The sequence below is a fragment of the Myxine glutinosa genome, chromosome 1 (genome assembly GCF_964187855.1).
Source record: "Myxine glutinosa chromosome 1, kmMyxGlut1.1, whole genome shotgun sequence".
Lineage (NCBI taxonomy): Eukaryota > Metazoa > Chordata > Myxini > Myxiniformes > Myxinidae > Myxine > Myxine glutinosa.
The window spans coordinates 382,699,880-382,725,787 of NC_136261.1; the positions used below are offsets into that span (position 1 = coordinate 382,699,880).

The 25,908-nt window shown below is 41.7% G+C and overlaps 1 protein-coding gene across 2 annotated transcripts in view; it reads left to right on the forward strand.

Annotated features, from left to right (window-relative positions):
* The window catches only part of LOC137416068 (E3 ubiquitin-protein ligase TRIM11-like), a 126,626-nt gene that overhangs the window by 84,799 nt on the left and 15,919 nt on the right, over positions 1-25,908 (forward strand). For both annotated transcript variants that reach the window (XM_068101596.2, XM_068101600.2), the window contains exons 5-7: positions 14,390-14,623; positions 15,806-15,828; positions 21,248-21,375. In XM_068101596.2, coding sequence (XP_067957697.2) covers positions 14,390-14,623; positions 15,806-15,828; positions 21,248-21,375 — 385 coding nt within the window. The remainder of the gene's footprint in view (positions 1-14,389; positions 14,624-15,805; positions 15,829-21,247; positions 21,376-25,908) is intronic.

Consider the following 25,908-nt stretch of genomic DNA (forward strand, 5'->3'; position numbering starts at 1 on the left):
CATCCCGGCGTAACGCGTTTCGCTCATTTCGTGCGGAGTGGGAATCTCCCTTACTCGATTGACGATATCCGCCGTATCTGTCGCGACTGCGCTATCTGCGCGGAAATCAAACCGCGTTTCTATAACCCCCCTATGGGGACTCTGGTGAAGGCTACACGCCCGTGGGAACGCTTGGCGATGGATTTCAAGGGCCCTTTGCCGGTGTCGAGCGGCTCTCGCTATCTGCTCACTATCGTTGATGAGTACTCACGATTCCCCTTTGCTTATATGTGCGCGGACATGACTGCTGCCACGGTGATGCGTTGCTTACAGAACTTGTTCTCAATGTTCGGTTACCCGGCCTATGTCCATACCGACCGGGGTGCAGTCTTCTTGTCTCAGGAGGTGCGCGGCTATCTGCTCCAAAACAACGTTGCGTCTAGTTACACCACGCCGTATAGACCCCAGGCTAATGGGCAGATCGAACGCTTCAACGGGATTATCTGGAGGGCCGTCATGCTCCATCTCCGGACCCACGGCCAGGGCCTCGATAAATGGGCTTGGTCGTTACCTGCGGCGTTGAACTCAATCCGGGCACTCCTGAGTACGGCAACTAACCAAACTCCCCACGAGCGTCTTTTCCACCACCCCAGGAGCTCGGGGTGTATACGGTCTTTGCCCAGTTGGCTCGCTGGGCCCGGGCCGGCCTACCTTAAACGGGCAGTTCGCGCGAGCAAGTACGACCCCCTTGTGGACAAAGTGCAGATTCTCCAGGCTAATCCTGAGCATGCTCGTGTGATGACGTCTGATGGTCGTGAGACTACTGTCTCCGTTCGTCATCTTGCCCCTTGCGGGGTCGACGACCTTAGTAGGGAATCGGACGGACCAGTCGAACCCGTCTATGAGACTATGACCTCTCCCGACGCTCCCATCGCCGACAGTCCACCGACCCTCCCCCCGTCGAGACTGCCCGGGTCCGACGACTTGGCGTTACCCCCTTCATCACCCGACCCTGTTGACGCCTCTGACACCGGGGATACAGGGTTACGAGACGCCGTACCCGGGGAATTTCGAACGCGTGCTGGCAGAGAAATTCGCCGCCCGGCCCGCTACGGTTGGGCCGACTAATACTCCGCGCCCATGCTGACGCTCACTCGCTTTTAGCCACGCGGCCGTATAATTCTGACGGGGGGGGTGAATGTAGTGAAATCGTATCCGTACTGAACCCGGGTGGGGATGCTCGCTGCTCGCTGTCATTGTTGTCCCCACTAGGGGCGTGACTATAAGACCCATTGCTGTGTCAGTGCTCCGAGACTTCTCCCTTGTGACATGTTACATCGGTAGCCTCGTTAATGGTACGCCTTTATAGAATATCTAGCTTGCTTGCATTGACTGATATGAATGGCTTTATGAGATGTCGCATCGTATGCTTATTGTGTATTTCTACTTACAGGAATGATGTGATGATCTAAATGCAATTAAACCAAACCGTTGGACTAAAAGTTGTGCGGACCTGAATGGTTTTCCACAACAGTCACTCCGTTTGATAACTCGTGAACCAATAACTATGCAAACAGAATGAAGCAAGCAACAATTAGTTAATGAAATAAACAAACAAACAATCAAAAATAGTATGTATGTATGCATGTGTGTATGTTTGTATGCGTATGCATGAGCCAACGACCTGGAAAATGTTTTTTTCTGAACTTTTGACAGCCCACAATATCCCATTCTGAACTTTTGACAGCCCACACTATCCCATTCTGAACTTTTGCCAGCCCACAATATCCCATTCTGAACTTTTGACAGCCCACAATATCCCATGCTGAACTTTTGACAGCCCACAATATCCCATTCTGAACTTTCGACAACCCACAATATCCCATTCTGAACTTTAGACAGCCCACAATATCCCATTCTGAACTTTTGACAGCCCACAATATCCCATTCTGAACTTTTGACAGCCCACAATATCCCATTCTGAACTTTTGACAGCCCACAATATCCCATTCTGAACTTTAGACAGCCCACAATATCCCATTCTGAACATTTGACAGCCCACACTATCCCATTCTGAACTTTTGACAGCCCACACTATCCCATTCTGAACTTTTGCCAGCCCACAATATCCCATTCTGAACTTTTGACAGCCCACAATATCCCATTCTGAACTTTTGACAGCCCACAATATCCCATTCTGAACTTTTGACAGCCCACAATATCCCATTCTGAACTTTTGACAGCCCACAATATCCCATTCTGAACTTTTGACAGCCCACACTATCCAATTCTGAACTTTTGCCAGCCCACAATATCCCATTCTGAACTTTTGCCAGCCCACAATATCCCATTCTGAACTTTTGACAGCCCACAATATCCCATTCTGAACTTTTGACAGCCCACAATATCCCATTCTGAACTTTTGACGGCCCACAATATCCCATTCTGAACTTTTGACAGCCCACAATATCCCATTCTGAACTTTTGACAGCCCACAATATCCCATTCTGAACTTTTGACAACCCACAATATCCCATTCTGAACTTTTGACAGCCCACAATATCCCATTCTGAACTTTTGACAGCCCACAATATCCCATTCTGAACTTTTGACAGCCCACAATATCCCATTCTGAACTTTTGACAGCCCACAATATCCCATTCTGAACTTTTGACAGCCCACAATATCCCATTCTGAACTTTTGACAGCCCACAATATCCCATTCTGAACTTTTGACAGCCCACAATATCCCATTCTGAACTTTTACAGCCCACAATATCCCATTCTGAACTTTTGACAGCCCACAATATCCCATTCTGAACTTTTGACAGCCCACAATATCCCATTCTGAACTTTTGACAGCCCACAATATCCCATTCTGAACTTTTGACAACCCACAATATCCCATTCTGAACTTTTGACAGCCCACAATATCCCATTCTGAACTTTTGACAGCCCACAATATCCCATTCTGAACTTTTGACAGCCCACAATGTGTTCCATTCTGAACTTTTGACAACCCACAATATCCCATTCTGAACTTTTGACAGCCCACAATGTCCCATTCTGAACTTTTGACAACCCACAATATCCCATTCTGAACTTTAGACAGCCCACAATATCCCATTCTGAACTTTTGACCGCCCACAATATCCCATTCTGAACTTTTGACAGCCCACAATATCCCATTTTGAAATTTTGACAGCCCACAATATCCCATTCTGAACTTTTGACAACCCACAATATCCCATTCTGAACTTTTGACAGCCCACAATATCCCATTCTGAACTTTTGACAGCCCACAATATCCCATTCTGAACTTTTGACAGCCCACAATATCCCATTCTGAACTTTTGACAGCCCACAATATCCCATTCTGAACTTTTCACAGCCCACAATATCCCATTCTGAACTTTTCACAGCCCACAATATCCCATTCTGAACTTTTGACAGCCCACAATATCCCATTCTGAACTTTTGACAGCCCACAATATCCCATTCTGAACTTTTGACAGCCCACAATATCCCATTCTGAACTTTTGACAGCCCACAATATCCCATTCTGAACTTTTGACAGCCCACAATGTCCCATTCTGAACTTTTGACAACCCACAATATCCCATTCTGAACTTTAGACAGCCCACAATATCCCATTCTGAACTTTTGACCGCCCACAATATCCCATTCTGAACTTTTGACAGCCCACAATATCCCATTCTGAACTTTTGACAGCCCACAATATCCCATTCTGAACTTTAGACAGCCCACAATATCCCATTCTGAACTTTGACAGCCCACACTATCCCATTCTGAACTTTTCACAGCCCACACTATCCCATTCTGAACTTTTGCCAGCCCACAATATCCCATTCTGAACTTTTGACAGCCCACAATATCCCATTCTGAACTTTTGACAGCCCACAATATCCCATTCTGAACTTCTGACAGCCCACAATATCCCATTCTGAACTTTTGACAGCCCACAATATCCCATTCTGAACTTTTGACAGCCCACAATATCCCATTCTGAACTTTTGACAGCCCACAATATCCCATTCTGAACTTTTGACAGCCCACAATATCCCATTCTGAACTTTTGACAGCCCACAATATCCCATTCTGAACTTTTGACAGCCCACAATATCCCATTCTGAACTTTTGACAGCCCACAATATCCCATTCTGAACTTTTGACAGCCCACAATATCCCATTCTGAACTTTTGACAGCAAACAATATCCCATTCTGAACTTTTGACAGCCCACAATATCCCATTCTGAACTTTTGACAACCCACAATATCCCATTCTGAACTTTTGACAGCCCACAATATCCCATTCTGAACTTTTGACAGCCCACAATGTCCCATTCTGAACTTTTGACAACCCACAATATCCCATTCTGAACTTTTGACAGCCCACAATGTCCCATTCTGAACTTTTGACAACCCACAATATCCCATTCTGAACTTTAGACAGCCCACAATATCCCATTCTGAACTTTTGACCGCCCACAATATCCCATTCTGAACTTTTGACCGCCCACAATATCCCATTCTGAACTTTTGACAGCCCACAATATCCCATTCTGAAATTTTGACAGCCCACAATATCCCATTCTGAACTTTTGACAGCCCACAATATCCCATTCTGAACTTTTGACAGCCCACAATATCCCATTCTGAACTTTTGACAGCCCACAATATCCCATTCTGAACTTTTGACAGCCCACAATATCCCATTCTGAACTTTTGACAGCCCACAATATCCCATTCTGAACTTTTGACAACCCACAATATCCCATTCTGAACTTTTGACAGCCCACAATATCCCATTCTGAACTTTTGACAGCCCACAATATCCCATTCTGAACTTTGACAGCCCACACTATCCCATTCTGAACTTTTGACAGCCCACACTATCCCATTCTGAACTTTTGCCAGCCCACAATATCCCATTCTGAACTTTTGACAGCCCACAATATCCCATTCTGAACTTTTGACAGCCCACAATATCCCATTCTGAACTTCTGACAGCCCACAATATCCCATTCTGAACTTTTGACAACCCACAATATCCCATTCTGAACTTTTGACAGCCCACAATATCCCATTCTGAACTTTTGACAGCCCACAATATCCCATTCTGAACTTTTGACAACCCACAATATCCCATTCTGAACTTTTGACAGCCCACAATATCCCATTCTGAACTTTTGACAGCCCACAATATCCCATTCTGAAATTTTGACAGCCCACAATATCCCATTCTGAACTTTTGACAACCCACAATATCCCATTCTGAACTTTTGACCGCCCACAATATCCCATTCTGAACTTTTGACAGCCCACAATATCCCATTCTGAACTTTTGACAGCCCACAATATCCCATTCTGAACTTTTGACAGCCCACAATATCCCATTCTGAACTTTTGACAGCCCACAATATCCCATTCTGAACTTTTGACAGCCCACAATATCCCATTCTGAACTTTTGACAGCCCACAATATCCCATTCTGAACTTTTGACAGCCCACAATATCCCATTCTGAACTTTTGACAGCCCACAATATCCCATTCTGAACTTTTGACAGCCCACAATATCCCATTCTGAACTTTTGACAGCCCACAATATCCCATTCTGAACTTTTGACAGCCCACAATATCCCATTCTGAACTTTTGACAGCCCACAATATCCCATTCTGAACTTTTGACAGCCCACAATATCCCATTCTGAACTTTTGACAGCCCACAATATCCCATTCTGAACTTTTGACAGCCCACAATATCCCATTCTGAACTTTTGACAACCCACAATATCCCATTCTGAACTTTTGACAGCCCACAATATCCCATTCTGAACTTTAGACAGCCCACAATATCCCATTCTGAACTTTGACAGCCCACACTATCCCATTCTGAACTTTTGACAGCCCACAATATCCCATTCTGAACTTTTGCCAGCCCACAATATCCCATTCTGAACTTTGACAGCCCACAATATCCCATTCTGAACTTTGACAGCCCACAATATCCCATTCTGAACTTTAGACAGCCCACAATATCCCATTCTGAACTTTTGCCAGCCCACAATATCCCATTCTGAACTTTAGACAGCCCACAATATCCCATTCTGAACTTTTGACAGCCCACAATATCCCATTCTGAACTTTTGCCAGCCCACAATATCCCATTCTGAACTTTGACAGCCCACAATATCCCATTCTGAACTTTAGACAGCCCACAATATCCCATTCTGAACTTTGACAGCCCACACTATCCCATTCTGAACTTTTGACAGCCCACAATATCCCATTCTGAACTTTGACAGCCCACACTATCCCATTCTGAACTTTTGCCAGCCCACAATATCCCATTCTGAACTTTTGACAGCCCACAATATCCCATTCTGAACTTTTGACAGCCCACAATATCCCATTCTGAACTTCTGACAGCCCACAATATCCCATTCTGAACTTTTGACAACCCACAATATCCCATTCTGAACTTTTGACAGCCCACAATATCCCATTCTGAACTTTTGACAGCCCACAATATCCCATTCTGAACTTTTGACAGCCCACAATATCCCATTCTGAACTTTTGACAGCCCACAATATCCCATTCTGAACTTTTGACAGCCCACAATATCCCATTCTGAACTTTTGACAGCCCACAATATCCCATTCTGAACTTTTGACAACCCACAATATCCCATTCTGAACTTTTGACAGCCCACAATATCCCATTCTGAACTTTAGACAGCCCACAATATCCCATTCTGAACTTTGACAGCCCACACTATCCCATTCTGAACTTTTGACAGCCCACACTATCCCATTCTGAACTTTTGCCAGCCCACAATATCCCATTCTGAACTTTTGACAGCCCACAATATCCCATTCTGAACTTTTGACAGTCCACAATATCCCATTCTGAACTTTTGACAGCCCACAATATCCCATTCTGAACTTCTGACAGCCCACAATATCCCATTCTGAACTTTTGACAACCCACAATATCCCATTCTGAACTTTTGACAGCCCACAATATCCCATTCTGAACTTTTGACAGCCCACAATATCCCATTCTGAACTTTTGACAGCCCACAATATCCCATTCTGAACTTTTGACAGCCCACAATATCCCATTCTGAACTTTTGACAGCCCACAATATCCCATTCTGAACTTTTGACAGCCCACAATATCCCATTCTGAACTTTTGACAGCCCACAATATCCCATTCTGAACTTTTGACAGCCCACAATATCCCATTCTGAACTTTTGACAGCCCACAATATCCCATTCTGATCTTTTGACAGCCCACAATATCCCATTCTGAACTTTTGACAGCCCACAATATCCCATTCTGAACTTTTGACAGCCCACAATATCCCATTCTGAACTTTTGACAACCCACAATATCCCATTCTGAACTTTTGACAGCCCACAATATCCCATTCTGAACTTTAGACAGCCCACAATATCCCATTCTGAACTTTGACAGCCCACACTATCCCATTCTGAACTTTTGACAGCCCACACTATCCCATTCTGAACTTTTGCCAGCCCACAATATCCCATTGTGAACTTTTGACAGCCCACAATATCCCATTCTGAACTTTTGACAGCCCACAATATCCCATTCTGAACTTTAGACAGCCCACAATATCCCATTCTGAACTTTGACAGCCCACACTATCCCATTCTGAACTTTTGACAGCCCACACTATCCCATTCTGAACTTTTGCCAGCCCACAATATCCCATTCTGAACTTTTGACAGCCCACAATATCCCATTCTGAACTTTTGACAGCCCACAATATCCCATTCTGAACTTCTGACAGCCCACAATATCCCATTCTGAACTTTTGACAACCCACAATATCCCATTCTGAACTTTTGACAGCCCACAATATCCCATTCTGAACTTTTGACAGCCCACAATATCCCATTCTGAACTTTTGACAGCCCACAATATCCCATTCTGAACTTTAGACAGCCCACAATATCCCATTCTGAACTTTTGACAACCCACAATATCCCATTCTGAACTTTTGACCGCCCACAATATCCCATTCTGAACTTTTGACAGCCCACAATATCCCATTCTGAACTTTTGACAGCCCACAATATCCCATTCTGAACTTTTGACAGCCCACAATATCCCATTCTGAACTTTTGACAGCCCACAATATCCCATTCTGAACTTTTGACAGCCCACAATATCCCATTCTGAACTTTTGACAGCCCACAATATCCCATTCTGAACTTTTGACAGCCCACAATATCCCATTCTGAACTTTTGACAGCCCACAATATCCCATTCTGAACTTTTGACAACCCACAATATCCCATTCTGAACTTTTGACAGCCCACAATATCCCATTCTGAACTTTAGACAGCCCACAATATCCCATTCTGAACTTTGACAGCCCACACTATCCCATTCTGAACTTTTGACAGCCCACAATATCCCATTCTGAACTTTTGACAGCCCACAATATCCCATTCTGAACTTTGACAGCCCACAATATCCCATTCTGAACTTTGACAGCCCACAATATCCCATTCTGAACTTTTGACAGCCCACAATATCCCATTCTGAACTTTTGACAGCCCACAATATCCCATTCTGAACTTTTGACAGCCCACAATATCCCATTCTGAACTTTTGACAGCCCACACTATCCCATTCTGAACTTTTGACAGCCCACAATATCCCATTCTGAACTTTTGACAGCCCACAATATCCCATTCTGAACTTTGACAGCCCACAATATCCCATTCTGAACTTTTGACAGCCCACAATATCCCATTCTGAACTTCTGACAGCCCACAATATCCCATTCTGAACTTTTGACAACCCACAATATCCCATTCTGAACTTTTGACAGCCCACAATATCCCATTCTGAACTTTTGACAGCCCACAATATCCCATTCTGAACTTTTGACAGCCCACAATATCCCATTCTGAACTTTTGACAGCCCACAATATCCCATTCTGAACTTTTGACAGCCCACAATATCCCATTCTGAACTTTTGACAGCCCACAATATCCCATTCTGAACTTTTGACAACCCACAATATCCCATTCTGAACTTTTGACAGCCCACAATATCCCATTCTGAACTTTAGACAGCCCACAATATCCCATTCTGAACTTTGACAGCCCACACTATCCCATTCTGAACTTTTGACAGCCCACACTATCCCATTCTGAACTTTTGCCAGCCCACAATATCCCATTCTGAACTTTTGACAGCCCACAATATCCCATTCTGAACTTTTGACAGCCCACAATATCCCATTCTGAACTTTTGACAGCCCACAATATCCCATTCTGAACTTCTGACAGACCACAATATCCCATTCTGAACTTTTGACAACCCACAATATCCCATTCTGAACTTTTGACAGCCCACAATATCCCATTCTGAACTTTTGACAGCCCACAATATCCCATTCTGAACTTTTGACAGCCCACAATATCCCATTCTGAACTTTTGACAGCCCACAATATCCCATTCTGAACTTTTGACAGCCCACAATATCCCATTCTGAACTTTTGACAGCCCACAATATCCCATTCTGAACTTTTGACAGCCCACAATATCCCATTCTGAACTTTTGACAGCCCACAATATCCCATTCTGAACTTTTGACAGCCCACAATATCCCATTCTGAACTTTTGACAGCCCACAATATCCCATTCTGAACTTTTGACAGCCCACAATATCCCATTCTGAACTTTTGACAGCCCACAATATCCCATTCTGAACTTTTGACAACCCACAATATCCCATTCTGAACTTTAGACAGCCCACAATATCCCATTCTGAACTTTAGACAGCCCACAATATCCCATTCTGAACTTTGACAGCCCACACTATCCCATTCTGAACTTTTGACAGCCCACACTATCCCATTCTGAACTTTTGCCAGCCCACAATATCCCATTCTGAACTTTTGACAGCCCACAATATCCCATTCTGAACTTTTGACAGCCCACAATATCCCATTCTGAACTTCTGACAGCCCACAATATCCCATTCTGAACTTTTGACAACCCACAATATCCCATTCTGAACTTTTGACAGCCCACAATATCCCATTCTGAACTTTTGACAGCCCACAATATCCCATTCTGAACTTTTGACAGCCCACAATATCCCATTCTGAAATTTTGACAGCCCACAATATCCCATTCTGAACTTTTGACAACCCACAATATCCCATTCTGAACTTTTGACTGCCCACAATATCCCATTCTGAACTTTTGACAGCCCACAATATCCCATTCTGAACTTTTGACAGCCCACAATATCCCATTCTGAACTTTTGACAGCCCACAATATCCCATTCTGAACTTTTGACAGCCCACAATGTCCCATTCTGAACTTTTGACAACCCACAATATCCCATTCTGAACTTTAGACAGCCCACAATATCCCATTCTGAACTTTTGACCGCCCACAATATCCCATTCTGAACTTTTGACAGCCCACAATATCCCATTCTGAACTTTTGACAGCCCACAATATCCCATTCTGAACTTTAGACAGCCCACAATATCCCATTCTGAACTTTGACAGCCCACACTATCCCATTCTGAACTTTTGACAGCCCACAATATCCCATTCTGAACTTTTGACAGCCCACAATATCCCATTCTGAACTTTAGACAGCCCACAATATCCCATTCTGAACTTTGACAGCCCACACTATCCCATTCTGAACTTTTGCCAGCCCACAATATCCCATTCTGAACTTTTGACAGCCCACAATATCCCATTCTGAACTTTTGACAGCCCACAATATCCCATTCTGAACTTCTGACAGCCCACAATATCCCATTCTGAAATTTTGACAACCCACAATATCCCATTCTGAACTTTTGACAGCCCACAATATCCCATTCTGAACTTTTGACAGCCCACAATATCCCATTCTGAACTTTTGACAGCCCACAATATCCCATTCTGAAATTTTGACAGCCCACAATATCCCATTCTGAACTTTTGACAACCCACAATATCCCATTCTGAACTTTTGACAGCCCACAATATCCCATTCTGAACTTTCGACAGCCCACAAGATCCCATTCTGAACTTTTGACAGCCCACAATATCCCATTCTGAACCTTTGACAACCCACAATATCCCATTCTGAACTTTTGACAGCCCACAATATACCATTCTGAACATTTGACAGCCCACAATATCCCATTCTGAACTTTTGACAGCCCACAATATCCCATTCTGAACTTTTGACAGCCCACAATATCCCATTCAGAACTTTTGACAGCCCACAATATCCCATTCTGAACTTTTGACAGCCCACAATATCCCACTCTGACCCTTTGACAGCCCACAATATCCCATTCTGAACTTTTGACAGCCCACAATATCCCATTCTGAACTTTTGACAGCCCACAATATCCCATTCTGAACTTTTGACAGCCCACAATGTCCCATTCTGAACTTTTGACAACCCACAATATCCCATTCTGAACTTTGACAGCCCACAATATCCCATTCAGAACTTTTGACAGCCCACAATATACCATTCTGAACATTTGACAGCCCACAATATCCCATTCTGAACTTTTGACAGCCCACAATATCCCATTCTGAACTTTTGACAGCCCACAATATCCCATTCAGAACTTTTGACAGCCCACAATATCCCATTCTGAACTTTTGACAGCCCACAATATCCCACTCTGACCCTTTGACAGCCCACAATATCCCATTCTGAACTTTTGACAGCCCACAATATCCCATTCTGAACTTTTGACAGCCCACAATATCCCATTCTGAACTTTTGACAGCCCACAATGTCCCATTCTGAACTTTTGACAACCCACAATATCCCATTCTGAACTTTTGACAGCCCACAATATCCCATTCTGAACATTTGACAGCCCACAATATCCCATTCTGAACTTTTGACAGCCCACAATATCCATTCTGAACTTTCGACAGCCCACAATATCCCATTCTGAACTTTTGACAGCCCACAATATCCCATTCTGAACTTTTGACAGCCCACAATATCCCATTCTGAACATTTGACAGCCCACAATATCCCATTCTGATCTTTTGACAGCCCACAATATCCCATTCGGAACATTTGACAACCCACAATATCCCATTCTGAACTTTCGACAGCCCACAATATCCCATTCTGAACTTTTGACAGCCCACAATATCCCATTCTGAACTTTTGACAACCCACAATATCCCATTCTGAAATTTTGACAACCCACAATATCCCATTCTGAACTTTTGACAACCCACAATATCCCATTCTGAACGTTTGACAACCCGCAATATCCCATTCTGAACTTTTGAGAACCTGCAATATCCCATTCTGAACTTTTGACAACCCGCAATATCCCATTCTGAACTTTTGACAACCCGCAATATCCCATTCTGAACTTTTGACAACCCACAATATCCCATTCTGAACGTTTGACAACCCGCAATATCCCATTCTGAACTTTTGACAACCCACAATATCCCATTCTGAATTTTTGACAGCCCACAATATCCCATTCTGAACTTTTGACAACCCACAATATCCCATTCTGAACATTTGACAACCCACAATATCCCATTCTGAACTTTTCACAACACACAATATCCCATTCCGAACTTTTGACAACCCACAATATCCCATTCTGAACTTTTGACAACCCACAATATCCCATTCTGAACTTTTGTCAACCCACAAGATCCCAATCTGAACTTTTGTCAACCCACAAGATCCCAATCTGAACTTTTGACAACCCACAGGACGTCTTTCACAGTTTGATGGAGTACTGCTGTACCCTTTGTTGGTTTGGCGCACTTGCCCTTCTTGATGCAGGTGAACTGAATTAATTTTGGGTTCAACGGATCAAAGGTCACCTGCCTGTTGTCTCATTTTACAGGCCATAAATCGAGTTAGGAACATCTAATCTGATCCCTTTGGTGTTGCTCCTTTAATTATCTTTAACCATTGGTCCGATTGACACTAAATTTTATAAGAGGAGCGCCTCCGCCTGTAGAGTTTTTTATTCCTAATTATGACGTCATAGGTCATGTGGTACGGACGCCATCTTGGAAAAACGTTACATCTCTACATCTCTGAAACCACTCAATGGAAAAAATTGAAACATGGCTCATTGTCAAGTACTCCCCCATGGGGAATAAGGAATGTTCATGATGATGTCATCGGTAGCTTAATTATGATGTCATAATTTTACAAGTACAACGCTTGATCTGATCAGTATGAATTTTTATTTCTCTACAATTGTGTTTGATTGACACGAAATTTTCACCATAGGAGTGCCTCCGCCTGTATAATTTTAGTGATACTTATGACGTCATAGGTCATGTGGTATGGACGCCATCTTGGAAAAAACTTTGCTCCTCTTCATCTCTGAATCCCCTCCATGGGAAAAAAAATTAGCATGGCTCATCGTGAAGTACTCCCCATGGGGAATAAGATATGATAATGGTGTCATTGGTGCTGACATTATGACGTCATAATTCGACAAGTATAATGCTTCATCCGATCAGTATGCTTTATTTTTCTCTGCGGCTGTTGGTCTGATGAACATGAAATTTTCACCATAGGAGCACCTACTCCTGTTGAATAAAATTCAATGATAATAATATGATGATGTCATCAGTCACATGGTACAGGCGCCATCTTGGAAAAAACTGAAAAACATTGCACCTCTAATCTCCAAAACCGCTCCATGGAAAAAAATATTAAATGTGGCTCATTGTAAAGAACTCCACATGGGGAACAAGTCTTGTTAACGATGACGTCATTGGTGTCTTAATTATGACGTCATAATACGACAGGGACAACGCTATGTCTGATCAATTTTAATATTTATTGAGCGTAATTTACGTAACAATTATATTAGAGAATATAAATTTATGGTGACATGGCTCACGTAAGAAAAAAATCCTTCAAGAACACAGTTGGCTCGCACCAAATTGACTGCGCAGTGCGCAGGGTAAGTATTCTATGAATACGATTTAGTTTTTTATGCAACCTTTGAGATTAAAACGTATAGCATGGACAGTCATATTCACTGACCTATTTGCTTCAAATTCTATTTTCTAATTTCACCTTGCTCCTCCATGTGTGGGAATTTTGAAAGGTAAAAATTTAAATCCTTGAATGTTAATTTAGACATGTTGGAGGTTGAAATCTCCCATTGGATTCCTGGACTCCGTAAGCTTTGCAGATAAGAGTGCCCAATTCATTTTACCTTCAAAACCCACTCCTGGTACCAGTGATCGGAGCCTATCCAGCAATAATCTATTGTACCTTTTGTTATTTTCTACATTTTCTCTGAAAGTTTGTTTTAGATTTTTTAATAATTCAATTCATCATTCCTCCCAGAACTCAGGCAGAGATGCTGAGGACAGGGTGGAGGAGAAGCGAAGGTTGGTGTGCCAATTTGTGAATGAATCTATGGCTCTGATGAAGAGTCAAATCAACAAGAGGAAAATGGAGAAGCTTTCTCTTCTTGGGAAGCAGAGAGAGAAACTGGAGCAGCAGATGGAGTCTCTACGTCAGGGAAAAAACACAATGGACACAGCACTCCAGGAGCTGAAGAGCATTTCTTTTTTGCAGGTGTGGTTTATCATAAATGCATTACAAAAGTTGTGATGTTTAGAATATATTGTTTATGGTGAAATCTGTCACTATTTAAGTATAAACCTTGAACTGAGGGTCTGTTTCATGTAATGGTCGATGGAAAAGGTGCAGTGTACGATACAATGCTTCAAAAATGATTCATGAAATGGACTAGAAAGGTGAGTGAATGCATTTCCACGTGTGTTTGTATCATCATGCTGTGACATTTTGCTTTTATCACAATGATGGTTTGGGATGAGAGTGAGTTTGTGTCATTGGTTCCAAATCAGTGATGCAGCACGACTATCTGGACACTGTTAAGGGTTTCCCATCATTATACTCAAGGAGTATATTTTTTCATCATTATACTATTGCACAAGGGATTCTCACAGGGACGCCAAAGTGTCATGACAGCATGGTTTTCATCATGTGCTGGATCATCGTGAATATTTTGGTTGTCGAGATCCATAAAATGACCTGAGATAGTCAAAATTACCTGTGTGTTACCACCTGGAGGATGTTAATATGAATAATTTTCAACCATCTATTTCGCATACATTGTTCTTAAATGATTGAATGATATTCATGTGAATACGATTCAGGTTATAGATTTATCCTTTCAGCTGTTTTCACCAAGTGGAAAAGGCAGAACTGCTTGCAAAATGAAAATCTAATTTATAACTTCCGTACTAAATTAAAAACATCTTTTATATTTAATATACTAGCAATGGTACCCACCCTATGGGCGGGGCTTCAATTGGGAGGCCCAAATGAAAAGGCAAAATATCAGAAATTGAAGGCTTTTTTTATTTTAAATGTTTTATATAAACATCCGTTAAATCATATCACACGCAAATCATCAAAATCTAAACAGTATTTGTAGAATTTCAATAAAAGCCACATCACTGTTCATATCGGTAAATATTATTCCATTGTGTTTGGGGAAATTGGAAAAATTGGGAAAATTGGGAAAAAAAATTGGAAAAACAATATTGCCTATTTTACTCCAGGGATCCCAGGATTACCCACCCAAAATTTCGTTGCGATCGGTTCAGCCGTTTTTGCGGTACCTGGGAACGGACGGACGGACAGACATTTGGTGAATTATAGGAAGAAATGAAAAGAAACATTAATTCATTCAAATATCTTGATCTCATCCTTTGTTTCCTTCCTTTTCAGGGTTCCAAGGACCTGCTAAATAGGTGAGACTGCATTGGTGTACAACACATTATCAGCACATCCTGATGTTTTTACCCCAATCATGTTTTAATAATTTGAAGACATTTCTAAACCGCACCTTGTAGAATTGTTTTCACTTCCAAAAAATTTCAAACTTGTAGTCCCCATGAGGTTTTATGTCCCAGTTTATGTGAGCGTAACGAAGGGCTGAGACAGTCATTGCAGCTTGAAGGAAAGAGAGATTATTCTAATCTAACTGTTTAATTAAACCATCTCCCTATATATATATATTGAAGATATAGATCTAATGCATAAAGAAGAGAAAGTTTGGTCATTTATGCATTCGGACACTGCAGGAACCAGTGCGACCAAACTTTGCATGGCCTCCTCTTTCATCCAGAAGAAGGACGAGGGCTATGTTGCGGTTAAAAAATTGACCCCAGATAAAACCATATAATTGGCCTTCAAGCCTCGAGCATGTCTTCTGCTTGTACATCGGTTTCTCCCCCCGCCTCACCTTGGGAACGATCGGGTAATATTGAGGAGTAATATTGAGAAGTTATAGGAATAATAATAAATATAATAAATTAATAATATAAACAACTAGAACAGCACTCGGTAGAGCGCATACCTCCGCCAGGCTGAACAGCTTACGTTTTGTATCCACTGATAGGCCGGATCTGGATTCAGACCTGAACCAAAATCGAATCTGCTTGTTCTTGTCACATACCTGACCTGCCCACCAACTTTCGTCCGAATCCATCCATAACTTTTTGAGATATCGTGCTCTATATCGGTTTTGACCGCATCACTCAATGATGAAGAATCACTTAGAAATTTCAGAAAATGTCGTATCTGAACCGGGATCCAGCTCTTTACCAAAATCGAACCAATTTGTCCTTGACACACACTTAACCTGTCCTCCAACATTCATCCGAATCCGTCCATAACTTTTTGAGATAAAGCTTTTGCCACTATCATTCAATGGTGAAGAATCACTTTAAAAATATTACAGTATCGGATCCAGATCTTCACCAAAATTGAATCAATTCTTCCGAGTCACCTACCCAACCTCTCCACCAGGTTTTGGCATAAGTCGTAACCTTTTGAAATACCATGCTATGTATCGTTTTTTGGCCCTATCACTATCACTTAGTGATGAAGAATCACTTTAAAAAATTTTAAATTCTCTTATCCAGTTCTGGATTCAGATCTTCATCAAAATCGAATCAATTCGTCCTTGTCTGTCACACACTCATCCTGTCCATCAAGTTTCGTCCAAATTCGCCCATAACGTTTTGAGATGACGTGATATATATCGTTTTTGGTCCTATCACTCAATGGTGAGATGTCCTGTTTCCAAACAGACAGGTGTGAAAACATAACATTCATCCACCTTTGGTGACAGAGGTAACAAAAGGTGAAAAGGGTTGAAAATCACCCGAAATTAACTTTTTCATTACACAAGCGGCAGAACCAGAAAAGGGTCCTCGGTCTGTCTAGCTCATCCTGGGTATGTTCAGTTACCAAGCAGCTTGCTATCGCTTGCCAAGCAGGCCGTTCCTTACCAACGGTTTCGTTGGAGTGCTTGCTTGAGTGCTAAAACCACTTGGTGAGGAGTCGACAATAAACTTTTTGTTTTTCCATGAGCCTCATCTATGTATACAAAAAAAAATAAACAAATAAAAACTTGGTAACTGAACACACCAATGAAAGTGCTGGGTGTTCATTACCAATTAGCTATTCCTAGTTCGAATAAACGTACCTCATCCGAGTGGATGTACCTAGTCCTAGTAGATGTACCTCGTCCGAGTTGATGTACCTAGTCCTAGTTGATGTACCTTGTCCTAGTGGATGTACCCAGTCCGAAGTGGATGTACCTAGTCCTAGTTGATGTACCTAGTCCTTTTAGATGTACCTAGTCCTAGTTGATGTACCTAGTCCTAGTTGATGTACCTAGTCCTAGTGGATGTACCTAGTCCGAGTGGATGTACCTCGTCCTAGTAGATGTACCTCGTCCTAGTGGATGTACCTAGTCCGATTGGATGCACCTAGTCCTAGTAGATGTACCTAGTCCTAGTGCATGTACCTAGTCTGAGTTGATGTACTAGTCCTAGTAGATGTACCTAGTCATAGTGGATGTACCTAGTCCTAGTGGATGTACCTAGTCTTAGTTGATGTACCTAGTCTTAGTTGATGTACCTAGTCTTAGTTGATGTACCTAGTCCTAGTAGATGTACCTAGTCCTAGTGGATGTACCTAGTCCTATTAGATGTACCTAGTCCTAGTGCATGTACCTAGTCCGAGTTGATGTGCTAGTCTTAGTGGATGTACCTCGTCCTCGTGGATGTACCTAGTCCTAGTGGATGTACCTAGTCCTAGTTGATGTACCTAGTCCTAATAGATGTACCTAGTCCTTGTAGATGTACCTAGTCCTAGTGGATGTACCTAGTCTTAGTTGATGTACCTAGTCCTAGTAGATGTACCTAGTCCTAGTGAATGTACCTAGTCCTATTAGATGTACCTAATCCTAGTGCATGTACCTAGTCCGAGTTGATGTACTAGTCCTAGTAGATGTACCTCGTCCTCGTGGATGTACCTAGTCCTAGTGGATGTACCTAGTCCTAGTAGATGTACCTAGTCCTAGTAGATGTACCTCGTCCTAGTTGATGTACCTCGTCCTAGTTGATGTACCTAGTCCTAGTGGATGTACCTAGTCCTAGTAGATGTACCTAGTCCTAGTGGATGTACCTAGTCCTAGTAGATGTACCTAGTCCTAGTTGATGTACCTAGTCCTAGTAGATGTACCTCGTCCTGGAGGATGTACCTAGTCCTAGTGGATGTACCTAGTTCTAGTAGATGTACCTCATCGTCGAAGATCAACTCGTCCTCGTGTATGCTTTATTAATTCAGTCTTTATTAACTCTCATTTTCCTCTCTCTTTCACTCCTTCCCTTTCCCTCTCCTGATTAAATCCTTTCGTACTTTTAAATACAAAAGAAAATCGTTTCTCAAGCAGTCCTACCACTCACTCCCTTAGCTCTTACTCCTCACCCTTCATCCCACCACATTTTGTTCCCTCCTTTGTGATCCTCATTTGAGTTTATCTTGCTTAGTTCATTCCTTTCTGGCCTTTTCTTCATTCTCTCCCATCCCCCTCACCTTAAAATTACTTATTTCTACATTGTTGAGATATATTGTGTTTATTGATACACTCAAAGTCTCGAACATCCTTGAATATTCTGTTCTGCTAATTTCTCCTGTTCCACTTGGTCTTTTTGCCTCTTCTCTCCATGTCCATCTGTGCTCTCTGCTCACCTTCTTCTCCAACTCCTCTTTCTAATTATTATTCCTCATATTATCTTCTAAACCAATTCAAAAGAGAGTTCACTGAACACCTTACCCCATGTATCTTGAGATAAAGCATATGGAAGGGTTTTTTTCAACTCTTGGTTTGCGTTTCAGAGAACGATATATATTTCCTTGGAGCCGCGGCTTTGTCCGAATCTATATTTCCCAACATTTAAAGTGGAAATGGAAAATTTGATTGGTCAAGATGGCGGAAAATTGTGTTGTATTTTGTCCAAGTGCTGCCAAACCCCCCCCCCCCCCCCCCCCTTCCCACGCCTCCTCCCCCCAAGCTCTCTCCCTTCCACACATCTCCCTGCTCTCAAATGTTGTGTTTGTGTGCTTCCCCTTCTCTCCCCATCTTGTTTTCCGCTCCCTCTTTTTGTGTGTTTTGTTTGTCTGGTTGATTTGTTTGTGAAGTAAATGTTAGCTCTTTCACGAGCCTCGATTCAGTATACAAAAAAAAAAAAAAAAAAAAAAAAAAAACTGGAGGTTTTTGGAAGTGCCAACAAGGCGATGTGTGTCCACCTGTCAGAAATCGGAGTCCAGGGCCAACTTACACCTTGTGTCTGTTGCTTGCTTTGTGCTCTTCATCTCATCTTTCAATCATGTCATTCATCATTGACTTGTTCTTTCTCCAAAACACACCTCATTCGCTTCAACCCTCACTGACCCACTCTTTCCATACTGTCCATAGTTTTCGTCTGCCTGTTTCCTTTATACTCATTGACTGGACGTCTGCAGAATCCAGACTTTTGAATAAAAAATTTCAATTAGTACAAAAATTCAGTCGATCTATTTTCTATTCTCATTTTCCATCATCTACCATTACTTTCCAGATAACTTTTTACCCTGCGCTTGCAAAGCGAAAAGCAGGGTTAAGCATTCGGGTGTGTACGTGTGGCGTACGTGCGTGCGTACGTGTCCGCATTTTCAAAATTCATTTTCTCGGCAACCGTTGGTCAGATTGGCACGACATTTTACCATAGGAGTGCCTCCGCCTGTCGAATATTTTTATTCACAATTATGACATCATAGGTCACGTGGTATGGACGCCATCTTGGAAAACCGTTACACCTCTATATCTCCCAATCCGCCCAATGGAAAAAATTGAAACATGGCTCATTGTCAAGTACTCCCCATAGGGAATAAGATATGTTGATGATGATGTCATCGGTACCTTTATTATGACGTCATAATTCGACAAGTACAACGCTTTCAGATTCGATCAGTATGAATTTTTTTCCTCTGCAATTCTTGATCCGATTGTCACAAAATTTCCACCATAGGAGGGCCTCCTCCTGTAGAATATTTTAATGATAATTATAACGTCATAGGTCACGTGGTACAGGCGTCATCTTGGAAAAACTTCGCACCTATATATTTCTGAAACCACTCCATGGAAAAAATTGAGACCTTGCTCATTGTCAAGTACTCCCCATGGGGAATGAGACATGTTAATGATGATGTCATCGGTTCCTTTGTTATGACGTCATCATTAGACAAATATAACACTTATCCGATGATTTTTTTTTTTTTCTCAGCAACTGTCGGTCTGATGGACACTAAATTTTCACCAAAGGAGCGCCTCCTCCTTTAGAATATTTTAATGATAATCATGATGTCATAGGTCACGTGGTACAGGTGCCATCTTGGAAAAATCGAAAAACGTTACACCTTTATTTCTCCAAACCTCTCTATGGGAAAAATTGAAACGTGGCTCATTGTAAAGAACTCCATATGGGGAATAGGTGTTAACGATGATGTCATTGGTGCCAGAATTAAGACGTCATAATTCGACAGGGACAACGCTTAGTCTGATCAGTTTAAAATTTATTGAGCGTGATCTATGCATCAATTATATTAGGGAATATAAATTTATGATGTCATCGCTCACGTGGTCTGGCAACCATACTGGATCAACGAAAAAAAAAAACGTTCAAAAACACAAGAGTTGGCTCACACCAAGTTGACTGCGCAGGGTAGGTATTCTACGAATACCATCTAGTTTTGATATGTAAAAAATGTATTTTTTTAACAATATTCTCTCTACCAATAATTTCTAAAACTGATGGTTTTCCTTTTTATTCCAAGGCTCGAGACCATGTCAGACTTTAAATCCGTGAAGACGACACCACTCCCAGTTCTGGACTTCTCGAAGGAGAAGAAGAATTTGGACGTGCTCATCAATCTCAATAAGAACTTCCTGGAGAAGATACAGAGTGAGTGACACAAACTGGATGTTTTATAATGAAAATAACAAGGGAACACAAAACGTGACACAAATATGGAAGGGAAAACAGGAAAGAAACACATGGTAATGTTTTTTTTGTGTGTACCATAACATAGCTCAGGAAGAGTGACGTAACAGAGAGCAAAACGCCTACATGGTTTCAGTGGTGCAACAGGTGGATGCAACAATCAAGGTAAACAACGAACAGGAGAAAACTAAAGATTGGAGGGGAGGAAATATCCTCACTTGAAACCACAAGGCTTGGGAGAGGTAGTGTTCACAAGGGCAGAAATATTTGCAATCATGGGTTATGACACGATATGTTGATGTAATACGTACTTGAAGTCCCTGGAAGGAAATTTGGAATTCAATCATCTCCAGAAAGCAGTTCCACAAATATGATAAAAGAGTGAATAATTGTAGTAAGTAAAGATTTTGGGAGTTTGATCAGAAAGTGGTTGCTGTAAGAAGGGGTCATTCTCGATAAAATAGGGATGGTCGGAGGTCCAGAAGAACAGAGGGATCAAACTGGAGGAAATGGGAAATAACAGAGGGTCAACCAACTTCTGAAATGTGAGAGCAGCAGGTCTTGTGTTTTGGTCTTGCCATGCGAGATGACAATAATATTGATAGTTTTAGATTCCACCTATTCTCAGATAGAAAGGTGTGAAGTGGAGGTGCAAGCCCATGAGCTGGAGCATTACTCCATTGTGCTATGGACAAAGTTTTGTAGGTTGTAATTTTAATTACCCCGCGCAGACGAAATTAAAAGTGGGGTTTAGGAATTGCTTCATCTCCGTCTGTCTGTCTAATCAGCTTATAATCAGTTTATGATCGAGGAACAACTTATTTCAATTGAATGTTGTATTTTGCACACAAATCAGAAGAAGAATCGGAAGACCAGTCTTTCGTTTTACCAGACTTTGGCTTTCCCGATTGCGCATGCGCAGAGAGGAGTGCAATAATATTTTTACTCTTTCTGCCTGCCTGGTCGTCACTCAAAGTTAAAAATCAATCTAAATAGCAAACTTACTGTTTTTAAGGACGTTATGAAAGACACAAAAAACAGGCATGAAGAATTAATGTAACGTGATTGATGGACGAGTTCTGACCAAACTTGGTGGCTGAATTGGTCCAAACCAATCTGATTCCATTATGGTTCAGATCCAGATCCAGCCTATCAATCAATGGGATACAAAACGTTCAGCCTGGTGGAGGTATGTGCTATATATAATACTAGCAGAATTACCCGGCGTTGCCGGGCGGTGGAAGGGGAGGGGGGAAAGGGGAGGGGAGGGTGGGAGGCAGGAGAGGAAGGGGGTTCATATATATGCTGGTGGGTGAATGTGGCGTTCATCACGTTTCTGAGTTAAGTGTGATGCAGATCAGGAAGAAGAAGAAGCCATACTACCAACTTTATACACTTCCGGAATTGTTTGATTTCTTTGTATTCAAATGTCTGGTGATTGTTTTGTATTTATTTATGCGAATGTGTACTTGTATTTAACTGTCATTAATTTTAAAAAGGCTTATGCACTATCTTTTTTTTTTCTTTTCTTTTTTTACTCCAAAAAACGAACTTTTTTTTTGCCCTAAAAGTCCCCCAGGCACTCACTGATGAACCTCTAAAAGTTTGACGAAGATCCGTTCAGCCATCTCTGAGAAAAATGGCAACACAGACAGACACACACAGACATCTCTCTTATATAGTAGATAGAACATGCAATTATACATCATTAATTTTATTCTGATAAAGGAATATTATGGACCAGAAATACAACACTAACAGTATTCAAAATCCATATTCTTTGAAAAGTAATAACGTGGAGTCCACAAAGTTCTAATCTCGGAGGTCGGGCGATAGCGTGGGAGAGAAATCGTGTTTTGTGATGAGAACAAACGTTTTACAGGTCAATGACGTCATGAGTTGAGAGTGTGAAGAATCAGGAGGACATGAACTTGGTGTTTGTGTAAAAATTAACATTCAAGTCTTCATTTACTGTTTTATTCTTCTCATGAAAAGCAGTTCTAAAAGTTTGTAAAAGTGGAGGATCTTCGTGTAAGTTGTTAAAATGAATTCTCTACGGTGAAGTGTTCGCGTAACATCACAAACGAAGTGTAAAACTTTTGGTTAATCTTTCCAGGTGTTGCACATAAAACACACACACACACACTGATGCATCATGTGGAAACATGTCAGATGAATGAGTTGTTCTCACTTCCATCTTCAAATAATTTTTTCATTGTTGTGATAAAAACAACTCTGATCATTGAGCATTATGGAAGGTTGGACAAAATAATTCAGTCATTTCCATTTTCGAACGACCAACTATTGGGGGTCAATCGAGTGAGAAATAAAAATAATGAGTTGGTAAAGATGATTTTGAAATCTATAATTTTTCACAGGTGGACTGAACTATCGCCAAGAACAATCTCGCATCAACATAAATCATTCACATGTATCTTAAATAATTCAAAACGTTCACATGTTCCTTTATTCATTCATATGTATTGTCGAAGAAGGAAATCAATGTCCCCTCTGGGTTGAGTTGAAGCGTTTAGTCACTTCGAGGGATTATCATAGATCAAAGCAATTATGGAGGAACCAGCAGCAATTACAAAAGAAACACAGTGTTTTTTTGGGTTTTTTTGTATACTGAATCGAGGCTCGTGAAAGAGCTAACATTTATTTCACAAACAAATCAACCAGACAAACAAAATATACAAAAAGAGGGAGCGGAAGACAAGATGGGGAGAGAAGGGGAAGCACACAACCACAACAAGTTATAAAAGAAAACAGCACAATAATACAATAATCGGTACAACGAGATAAATCTCAGCACAACAGAACTCTCTGAAAATCTCTAAATTAATGTTCCTTGAGTTCAGCTTTATATAGCACTAGCAGAAGTACCCGGGGTTGCCGGGCGGGGGACGGGGGGAGGTGTGGGGTATGGAGGGGAGGAGAGTGGGGGGAGGAGGGGGGAGAGGGGGGAAAGGGGGGAGGGGGAAGGGGAGGGGGGACGTGGGGGAAGGGAAGGGAAGGGAAGGGGAGGGGGGAGGCAGGAGAGGAAGGGGGTTCATATATATGTTGGTCGGTGAATGTGGCGTTAATCACGTTTCTGAGTTAAGCGTGATGCCGATCAGGAAGAAGAAGAAGCCGTACTACCAACTTTATACACTTCCGGAATTGTTTGATATATTTGTATTCAAATGTCTGGTGATTGTTTTGTATTTATGTATGTGAATGTGTACTTGTATATAACTATCATTAATTTTAAAAGGTTTAGGCACTGTCGAGCGATTATTTTTTTCTTAACTCCCAAAAAACGAACTTTTTTTTTTCATTAATTTTTTTTTCCTAAAACCCTCCCAGGCACTCACTGATAAACCTCTGAAAGTTTGACAAAGATCTGTTCAGCCATCTCTGAGAAAAATGGCGACACACACACAGACAGACCAACAGCTCTCTTACATAGTAGATTTCAAACAATGGTATAGGATATGGATGTGCAGGTGTGGGTGGGGAAAATATGGGGTATGAGCCACCTTATCTATTCAAGGTGATGTCTTGCGTCAACTCTGCACCATCAGGATTAAAGGAGTTTTGGAGTAAGGTAAGAATGTGTGGATGGGGACAAGACATCAAAGAGAGGGGGAGTTCTGTCAGGATCCTGGACTGTCCCAGACTGATGGTGTGTCACTCCTAGTTCACTCCATACAAATTATCCATTGGGCCAGAGGTTGTTTACGCTCTGCCAGAACAAATGGCTTTGAGTATTGTACTGTGGTGTCCTTGTCTGAGGTCAAGCGACATTCTTCTGTCTCTCTTGTAGACTCTGTGGCCTCATTGCATTAATTTTATTATTTTACTGTTCCTTTAACCTACATATGTAGTCTAAGTTTACATAGAACATATATATATATATATATCCTTATCCTAATAGTTATAAGTACTATTTAACTCCATTTATATGGATATAAAGAGGTATAAACGCAAATATACCCTTTTTACACTCATTGTTAACGCAGTAAGCACTCATTTCCTGCGTTTAGCAGCTGCAGGCGTTATCAAAGCAGCCTCAAGGCCAAGACAGTATGCCGTCCTGTCTTGAGCACAACAGTGTCTTGTAAAGCCTAATCGTCTGTGGCATTTCTCAGCTAGCTTGGTTTGAAGTACAAGTTTCGCTTCATTAGATTTCAGAATTAATTTGTAAAGTGTTTCAGATTAAATTTTTCTTCCACAGTATCTTAAATCATTCACATGTTCCCAATCCCATATGCTACTTTAATCATTATCACCTGGTGTTGGCCTAATGGTTAGGGCGGCGGGCTTGGGATCTTTAGGTCCTGAGTTCGAATCCCATTGAATTAATGCCAGGTGGGGTAGACTCAGCCTTTCATCCTTCCGAGGTCAGCAATATGAGTACCAGATCACTGGTTATCGAGAGGCATTGCATCAGCGACAGATGCGCCCACAGAAAAATGATGCAACCAGCATCCCGGTGGCTGCACATGATCC